At 36.5% G+C, this 9894-nt stretch overlaps 1 protein-coding gene across 3 annotated transcripts; it reads left to right on the top strand.

Annotated features, from left to right (window-relative positions):
• Window positions 1-2444: 2444 nt before the first annotated feature.
• Window positions 2445-9373, top strand: LOC149966764 (LYR motif-containing protein 1-like). Of its 3 annotated transcripts, none has more exons than XM_090154255.1 (4): window positions 2445-2601; window positions 2856-3040; window positions 3929-3989; window positions 9140-9373. In XM_090154255.1, exons 2-4 carry the CDS (start codon window positions 2858-2860, stop codon window positions 9286-9288), a joined length of 393 nt encoding a protein of 130 aa, XP_090010381.1. In that variant the 5' UTR covers window positions 2445-2601; window positions 2856-2857; the 3' UTR covers window positions 9289-9373. The 3 variants fall into 3 exon arrangements, with proteins under 3 accessions (XP_090010381.1, XP_090010374.1, XP_090010388.1); XM_090154248.1 differs by having other exon boundaries at window positions 2837-3040; XM_090154262.1 differs by having other exon boundaries at window positions 2448-2541.
• The last annotated feature ends 521 nt before the right edge of the window (window positions 9374-9894 follow it).

Below are 9894 nucleotides of genomic sequence, written 5' to 3'. Positions count from 1 at the left end.
TCTATATCATTAATTTGTTATTACCACAAAAAACCACGTAAAACACGCAGTATTAAAATGAAGAAAAACTCAAAACATCAACAAAAATAAAACATTTACTTACTTATAACAATAACAAAAAAAGGAAGGAACCAACTCTCAACAACGACTGGAAACTTTGAATCAAACCGCGCGTCGCGATTAAAGTTAGGAGCAATCACACTCCTTCCCACTACGTATATGGGACCGGAAAGTTGCTTAAAATTTGAAAAAGCTATGGTGCTTGTATTTTAGGCTGCGTTTATTTTGAGCGCTTATAAATATCTTCCGATTTCTAAAATTTAGATATATTGTACACCACTTCAAAATTCAAATAAAAAATATATATTTCCGATCTAAGAAAATAATTATAGTTAGCTAATAGTTCAGACCTTAAAACATATTTATATATGAGCAGAAATACATGAACCGAAATTATCAGCGACCTATCTCTCTAACGCTAGACCCAAGTTCTCTGTTTTCCCCCTCTAATAAGCGATGTCACCCCTCCCCTCCTCAAACCACCCGAAATCTCCCACTCCGACGTGAGTGCATGAATATGCCACCTAGTGGTGGTCGTAATAAACTTTGTAAACACAGACTAGAAAATGAGCTTCCCTGGTTTAGTATCCCGTCTGTGTAAAAAACGGCGCCAACAAAGTTTTCTCTTAAATTAGTTGTTGTGAAAATTTAATACGTAAATCTCCAAAATGTCGAATGTAGATGTTTTTACTCAGTGCAATTTTTTTCTACAAAACAAGCAGAAGTTAAAACATAAACCGCCAGAAAAGTCAAAGGAACTGAATATAAACGATAAGCCTTTGATCAAAACTAGAAATGTTAGTACTCTATGTTATTTACTGCCTTCAAATTTGAGTAAAAAGGTGAAAACCGTGGATAAGTTTACAAATACTAAAAATCAACCTAAAGATTTAAAAGTTTCCACAAAAGCTGTTAGCTCCCAAACGTTAATTTATGACTGGCCACCCTTCATATAATTTGATAAGCTCTAACAAATAATTAGATACATTGTCTGACTTCAACAATGCTAAAAATAACTCTCTCCTTTCCAAAACAAACGGCCGTTTGAGATTTTTCAAATAACAAACTAAATCTTGTACATTCTGCATGATTAACAAATTATAACATTATTACAACCTTTACCCTAGGTCGGCAGACGGCACTCTAGGCTGTCGGACGATGTTTCGCGAGATTTTTTTAAATAAAAACGTTACTTTTTTTTGAAAATAGATGGCGATATAATCTACCCGTGATGCACTCGTATATATCCTACGCGGTCGGGTGGGATGAAATTTTCTAATCCCATTTTCCACCCTCCCCCTGCAGTACAGAGAAAGCGTGTCGCTAAAAAAAGGGCTCGCTGATAATTTCGGTTCATGTATTTCTGCTATTTATAAATAAATGGTTTCATAAAAATGTTTTTTTTCGACCTAGGAGCGCGTAAAATTTCAAATTTGAAGTTAAAATGTAACTTCATATTAAGGAAAACGCCTCCAACATGGGGAGTATAGCAGTCTGATAACTTCGGTTCATTTACTTTTGATAATACCGTTATTAAATAGATGTAACCAGAAGCTTATAGTAAAATCTTACGAGAGCAGCAACTGTCGGCTCTCTCATTGCCACCGGTATTATGTTAAGGCCCTTGTTATTAGAGATGGCAGTGAATCTATCCGATTCTTCGAAAAACCGACTTTACTGGAGAGCTAGCTGGTGCTTCTTTTAATGTATTTCTGATATGAGAGGATAGCGTTTTCCATAGAGACAACTCCGAGAGTGATCCGATTACGCCTCGATGGAAGGAGATTGTTTCTCCTACGTCATCGCTCTAGAACGGAGAACGATCAATGAAGCTGCTCGGAGGACCGATCTAAATTGCTCCAATAGGTGAAAACTATTTGCCAGTCCAAAATCCGGAACGTCACCAAAACGTTCCGGACAGTTCAGAACTTGTTCTAAAAAACTATTGCAGTCGAATTTAAGAGAGTTCAGCCTTGTGTTCTTGATGGTACCTGCTTTCGAGCAGGTACTGCTATAACAGTTCCGAAAGGTTTGAGAACCGGTTCCCGCGAGCGAATAGTTTGCGTTAGAACGGTTCAAGAATTTTTTTCGGCGAATAGCTTGCGCGAGGACTTATAGAACAGTTCCTGACTGGCGAATATTTCTCACCAAATTAATGAAATACTAATTTTTAACTGAGCGGCTATCTTTCGAAAGTCAAGCAAAATTGTATCAAGTTCGTATTCCATTAGCGAATCGCGATCTGAGCGATTTGAAAATGTCGCTCCGTCTCGATATTTTTCGGAGAGATCTGAGTGAGTGCTCAGGTAAGCAGCTGCAGAGAGAATTGCTGCTAACGAAATCATCCCAAGCAGATAAACCGTCGTCTGCTTAAAGGACCGCTAGTTTGGTCAGGCACATACCGGCATCCAGCTTACAATTTGATTCAGGCTGTCGCCTTAAATATTGTAAATCATAAAAACAAAAAACACGTGTGGCAATGTGAGTAACCAACAAAATAAGGGGACTTTAAAATTAAAGACTGGTATGCTCTAATATAAGGTAACTGTCTTGCTTTATCTAATTAAAAAATAAATAACTGGATTATTAAAAATAGCATAGAAACCAAAAGTAGTAGGTACCTAAGAAATATTTCAAGTTACTGGAGATTGGTATAGAATAGCGCTATGACTATTGAACTACAGTTGACTGACTTATTCAGGGAGGGGTAGCCAAAGATAATGGCCCCATATTCCTAATTTTTATGGTATTGCACTGTCGGATTTTGTTATTGTAGAAAACCATTTTGCTTGCAGAAATGATTAATGCTCTGAGGATTATTCCGATGAGTTCATTGAGGCACGAAGTTCTTTCAATCTACAAAGAGATTTTAAAAACTGGCCAAAATTGGGTCGCCACATCTGGGAAAACAGCAGACACTGTGGCACAAAAAGAGTATATCAGAACTGAAGCAAAGGCTCTCTTTAAAAGAAACAAACATGTAAGCCCCAGTGTATAGTTTTTATTTAGTCAGTATTTCATCTTTCAGAGACCAGGAGCTACCAAGTGGTTAAAAATTGAGACCTAAGTCTTGATTTTCAAATATCAAAAATTGGAAGCCTGCAGCCCCACTCCTGCATTTCTCAATTTATTGATGAGTGGAAGCTTGGACTGTTCTGGTTATTGTACCTTATCTTATGTTTGAGATGTATAGAGTAATGTCAGTGCTACGTCACACGATGTCACCCATGCTTTTTCCCATTTGTAAAAAAATTGCGCCCAAAATGGAGGCCATGGCCAAAGCTACGGAGTGCTACTACTCTATACTCTATTCTAGAACAGTCTCAAGTAAGTGTCTCACCCGTTGGTTTCTTTTGTTTTGCCAACCAGCAAAATCCAAGTAATTATATTTAAATTATATATATTATATATTTTCTATATTCTAAAATCATTATTCAAACTTTAAACAAATTATTTCACTTCATGTAATAGATTGACTATGTAACTTTTAAATGGTTTACTTTTCCATTCAGTAGAAATTAAGTTATGAATTGTGAAGTTGAAAAAGAAACACTATTAGTACCCAGTTATTAAATAGACGACCTGGAAAACCTGGAAAAGTAATTTGAAAATTACCCCAAAAAATTAAGGAAATAATTTTTTAAAGATGTATTAAAAATACATATTAAATATTTTCCAAGATTTTAACAAAAATAGTTAGGGAAAATTTGGCAAATTGTTTAGGGAAAACCTGTAAAAATCAGGGAAATTGATTCTGGAAATTTTGTATGAACCCTGATACCCCTTTGGAACGCTGTTGACCTCCCAATTATTTATGTTAAGCTCAGTAACATAAACCATTTAATGACTTCCTTTTTATTTAATACAGGTAGAGGATGAAAACCTTATAAAAGAATATATTTCTGAAGCAAAGTCTCGATTAGTTATGGGTAAGTTTCCCCGATATTTCTGATTTACATATGAGTCCCACACTTATTAAAAAAATATATTGGTATTTCAGTCACTAAAGACAGTGGTGTAATCAGAATGGTATTTAAATAAAACTGATCTAGTGTCTGCAACAGATAAATTTAAAAGTCAAAAGACAATTTTTAATAAACAAAATATAAGCCAACGATGCAAAAATAATATTAATATGCAAGTACAGGGTTGCCACACGTCAGGGAAATCAGGAAAAAGTCAGGGAATTTAAAAATGGGCCTAAAAAGTCAGGGAAATGTCAGGGAATTTTAAAAATTGGTAAAACGTCAGGGAAATGTCAGGGAATTTTAAGAATTGGTAAAAATTCAGGGAAAAGTCAGGGAATTCAATTTTATCTTGGCACTTTTTGACGGTAATTCAACTCTAGATCTATGACAAATTCCACGATTATCATTTATTTCCATGAATGTTTGTCTAATTTTTTCAACATTGCAATAACCTTTTTACTGAAAAAAAAGTAAAATATAAATGAAAAATTTTGGCCTTAATAAGTCAGGGAAAATCTGTTAAAAAAATGGTCAGGGAAAACAGGGAATAGTCAGGGAATTGGATCTGAAAATTTTGTGGCAACCCTGAAGTATCATTATTTTTAAAGTCAAATTTACGAATAACGATGAGGAAAAACTAGTGTCTCCTTTAGCCGCTACTTATCTAGGTTTCAATGCTGAACCAAAGCCTCCAAAGGGGGCGTAGAATAGTTTGGTTGTCCAAATTATTATTGAAAATCGATAAGGGCTGCACTTTCTAGGGGCGGCATTTTTCACTCAAGAAAAAAATTCGTCTTTTTAGAAATGGTTAACGTTTAGTCTTTTCTCGTAGTGAGCAGGCCCGGATTTAAGGGTAGGCATCCTAGGCACGTACCTAGGGGCCCCAACAAAAATTAAAAAACAATTCAAAAGGATTGAAAAAATCCAAAAATTTGTTGAGACTTAGCTACGGCCCTGGGGAGTTCCAGAGGTCCCCTCTTTAGTTCATTTTATGACCTTGATTTTATTTTATTCTATCACGGCACAAGGTTTTCAGTCCTTAGGAAGAGATTTTTCGGGGATAATAATAAATGAAGAAAGTATTAGAATTATACAAGTTTTTAAATACGAATTTTACTTTCCTGAGTCCGCCGGCTACTATCGTAGTAATAACCGTAGATAAATGTCCGTCGAAATTTAGCCGATCGTTTTCAGTTTTTAGATTAACGGAAACGGATTATAGGGACAAGGCAGTTGGGGGAGGTAGAACGTCACTACGCTCTATCTCACACTCCTGAAAATCCACCCACTGGGGGAAAAGCGCGCGAAATTAGCTATAACGGTACGATGTCGTGACGTTTCCCTCCTTCAAAATGGCGTCAAGTGCCTTGTCCCTATACGTGCCGGGAGTAGTGGCTCACTCGTGTAATCCCAGGCGTCCGGGAGGCAGAGTTTGTGGATGGCCGTGTGAGGACGACCACCAATCCCCAACGGGTGGTCGGAATACTTCCGCCACGGGTGTCCCCACCCCTGTCTCCACGTATTCCCCGTTGGCGTGGCCGTTACACATATCTCCCCCTGATTAATCAGATGGTGTCTTCGCCGGGCTCGCGGTCTTCTCAGACTCAAATCAGCCCTTTCTTCTTTGAATAAAAAAAAAACGGATTATACGTATAGTGGAAATATATCTGTGCTGTGTAGTGTAGATTACTCGACATTGACACCGACTTTTAAGTTTGTAAGTTCTTTTTTTTCTGTATTTGTTTTTACATTGATAATACATATAGTAAATTGTTAACCAAGTTTATTAATCTTGAATTAACCCTTGGTTTAAAATCGAAAATCTAACAATATTATCAATAATTCTAAAGTGAAACCAAAACTTTATCGTTTCCTTCAAACGTTCCATACAAGACGACATAAATTTTTTTAGGTAATACTAAAATACGGTTATATATAATCCGTTTTAATTCTTACTAAATACTAATTATACCGTATAGTTATACGTAGACACATATAATACGTGTCTACGTACGCTATGATGGGGAAATATAATTTTAAAACCTTTATAGCACGAAAATCGAAACGAGTGCAAACAATTTTGTTCGGTTTAAATACGTTTATCACATCCCAATGAATTACGAGTTCTACTCTACTTCATTTTAACTTACATTGTTAGACTGCCTTGAAATCAGCGTTGCCAGACGTACAAAAATTATTGTACAAAACAATAATCTTAGGTGAAAATTTTGGTCGTACCATAATGTTAGGCTTGCACAATATTGTACGCTTATTTACAGTAATATCATATTATATTATATTATATACTTTACATTGCGTTTTGGCTCTTTTGGAAATTGGGAGGGGCGGCAAATTCGTGACCCACCCCGGGCGTCAAAGGGTCTAGGTACGCCACTGAGTCAATCCTTGGAGTAGAGAAGTTGACTCGAGGGGAAATGAGGGTGGGAAGTCTGTCAGGCTCAACGTTACCCATAGTCCTTTGCTCCGCGGTAGGGGCGCCTTAAGCGTTGCCCGCACTCAGGTTTTTATTGAAACAAAATTTTAGTAGTAAAGAATGGATGGAATTTTCATTTGATTTCCGTTTGTATTAGTTTTTTTTTGTAATGGATTGTTTTAGTTTAAAACATTTTGGATATCAACATAATCACACAATGTCATATAGTAAATTTTCAAAAATCATTCCAAAAAAAGAAGGTAATTCTTGTTACATTATCTAATATTGTAGTTAAAAACCTAGGCCTAACAATTTAAATTTTTTCTTTTATAAATTAAAATTATTAATATAAAGTGGCAATATTAAGATCAAATCTGTAACAAAAAGGAAATCATTAAACACAACAGTTGGGGGGCCAAAAACTAACATTTTTACCTGGCAACTCAGCATTTGGACGGAACATCCGTTTCCTTACTTCCGCCTGTATATTTCAATGGCGGTCACGTGGTTCAAAACGTCACAAACAGGATGTTCCGTCCAGAGGTCTCACTTAAGCCTCGTCTGCGGCCCCTCTTTTGATATGGGTCTATGCTAAGAAATATTTAAAGGAAGCCTTGAAAATAACTCTTTTTTTAGTCGCTAGAGTTCAGGTAATACGTAGGCCCCTACCAAAAACGCAGCGCATGCCGGGAGGGCTTAGGCAGCGTTGATGGCGGAAGAGACTCAATGCTACCGGTATGGACATTTCCCTTCCAGGCAACTTCTCTACTCCAAAGTCATTATCCCTAAATTTAAACAAATACATTCTATAATTAACTCTTAAGATATTTAATTATTTTTAGTATCCATCTGAGCCATTAAAACGAAACGTGCACCTTCGTAGGTTCGACGCGAATTTCCGAGGGGTCCGACATTTGCAAATTTCGCGTAGGGGATTATGAATCGCAAAGTAATAGTTGATTTTATAAAATGACTTTACGCTTGCCCAACTTGTTGAAATGTTGCCCTGGAATAGTTCAGCCAATGCCTAAGAATGAGTTCATATCCACAGCTGAAGCGGGGAGGCAACATTTCAACAAGATGGCCAAGGTTATTTTACAAAAAGAACTATTGCAGAAACCAGAAATCTATTTTGAGATTTCAGAGCACAATTTTGGTGTTGATTTCTGGTTGTTTTTTAGGCTGATTTAGAGATTTTGGAACTAATTTTCGCAGAGATTTCTGGATTTCAATATTTCAAAAATCCTTTTTCTCTAGAGTGTACGGCATTTTTACGCCAAATCGCGGATGGGTCTATTACTTAGTTTAAAGTATAAAAAATACAACGCGTAGGGATATGGTTCAGATGAATAAGTACCTCTTGTAAGATATATTATTAACTTTTGGGACTTTCAATTAGGGTGTGATGGGTCGAAAGTTGATTCAAAAAAACGTCACTGAAACGTCATCAGAATAGACTCCGTCAATGCGACCGAATGACGTATTTTAAACGGACTTCAACCAGGGTTGCCACTTTGATTATTTTAATAAAAATCAAATCAATCGATTTTTTTATTTAAATCGGATTTATTTATTTTATTTTATTGAATTTATTGAATTTTATTAATATAATTAATGGCTCTTGTATAATTAACGGATATTTATTTTTATCAGTTAGTTAATCTTGAATTAAATGAAATTTTAATTAAATTAATTACTATTTAATTACAGGGTGTTTCAAAAGGTTATGCAAAAATGTTAAGGAGTTGTAGGGGGTGAGTTGAGAAGTATGCCTTTTTTTTCATTTTCCTACGATGAGTTAAAAGAGCGCCAGAGAGCTTCAAAGTGTGGATTTTTAGCCCCTGGAAGTAGGCTGCAACAGGCACTCCACCAAGCAGCAGGGAAATGCGATTTCAGTGGTACAATGCGAATGCGTGGGAACGGATATAAATAACAAAAACAAATGAGTAAATAAGAAATGTGCAATGAGTTTAATTAAACACAGAAGAACAAAGTAGGAAAATGTGTATTTTGTACAAGTTTACTTTTTTACGCTGGTTACCTCGACTTTTTACAAATTCCTTTTTTACCTATCACACGAACCCAAACCTCGATGTTCGCATTTCCCTGCTGCTTGGTTTTGCGCTTGTCGCAGCCTACTTCCAGGGGCTAGTAGGCCACACTTTGAAGCTCTCTGGCGCTCTTTTCGTAGGAAAATGGAGGAAAAAACAGGCATACTTCTCAACTCACCCCCTACAACTCCTTCAAATTTTTGCATAGCCTTTTGAAACACCCTGTATTTTAGTTTGCTCAGATTTTCTATGTATTTTAATTTTATTAAAACGTATTTTTCACCATTTTTTACTCTGCCATTGAAATACATTGTGTGATTTAAATCAATGATTTTTTAAAAAATCAGTCAATTTAAATCTTGATTTTAATCATGATTTAAATTAGCCAAGCCTGACTTCAACCCCCCACAGCTCTCCCTTGAAAGCCCCTTTAAAGGCCGACTACATAAATCTTCGGTTTACTCTGTATTTCACTGGAAGTAGGCTGACTGCATGGCACACGTGTATTGCAGTAAGCCTACTTCCAGTGAAATACAGAGTAAACCGAAGATTTATGTAGTCGGCCTTTAAGCAATGTAAAAATTATTTCATATCAAAATAATATATTTTTCCAATTTGTTTTTCAGCTGTTCATTATCGCAATCCGTTTCCCAGGCCCGTGAACTTGCCACCACAATCACTGGTCAATTTGCGAGGGAAAAAGTTCCAATCTCAAGAAAGACTTAAGAAGTTATCAAGGCCTATTTATGTAAAATCTCTCGATGACAACAAATAAGTTGTTACGGCTTAGAGAATATAGTTCCTTATTTAGTTTTACAATTTTTGTTGTAATTTCAATGAAATTTTAAAAGGTGACACCAGTCAGGTAATTGATGCTTTAACCTATATCAAAAGATAATAGACAGGTTAAGCCACCGCCCGAAAACGTGAACGGGGGAACTTGTAGGATTGTAGACGTACCTTTGTCTGTACAGCTTGCACCTTCTACAAGTTCTCTACACATTATATGATGCTGGCTTAACCTCCCTATTATAGACATCGTACCCTAGATTCGAAATCACTGCCTGGCGCGTAGTCCACAGTGTTGGGCACCGCTCATCTCATTATGAGCGAAAACGAGCGGTAAAATATCTTTTTAAAAGAGCGCCAAACAAAAATGAAAGGAGCGCCAATTTTACCGCTCAAAAAAGAGCGGAAAGAGAGGAGCGAAAGTTTTACCGCTCAAAAAAAGAGCGGAAAGAGAGGAGCGCCAATTTTACCGCTCAAAAAAGAGTGGAAAAAGAGGAGCGCCAATTTTACCGCTCAATAAAAAGAGCGGAAAGAGAGGACCGCCAATTTTACCGCTCAAAAAAAAAGAGCGGAAAGAGAGGAGCGCCAATTT

The sequence above is a fragment of the Leiobunum rupestre genome, chromosome 1 (assembly GCF_980474605.1).
Source record: "Leiobunum rupestre chromosome 1, qqLeiRupe1.1.hap1, whole genome shotgun sequence".
NCBI classification, from domain to species: domain Eukaryota; kingdom Metazoa; phylum Arthropoda; class Arachnida; order Opiliones; family Sclerosomatidae; genus Leiobunum; species Leiobunum rupestre.
The sequence above is the reverse complement of the archived record's forward strand: the minus strand, read 5'-3'. Positions and strand labels throughout refer to the sequence as shown.

Coding starts and splice junctions, on each gene's coding strand:
- LOC149966764 (XM_090154255.1), top strand. CDS start 2,858: ATGATTAATGCTCTGAGGATTATTCCGATGAGTTCATTGAGGCACGAA. Junction 3,041..3,928: donor TCTTTAAAAGAAACAAACAT/GTAAGCCCCAGT, acceptor TATTTAATACAG/GTAGAGGATGAAAACCTTAT. Junction 3,990..9,139: donor AAAGTCTCGATTAGTTATGG/GTAAGTTTCCCC, acceptor TTTGTTTTTCAG/CTGTTCATTATCGCAATCCG.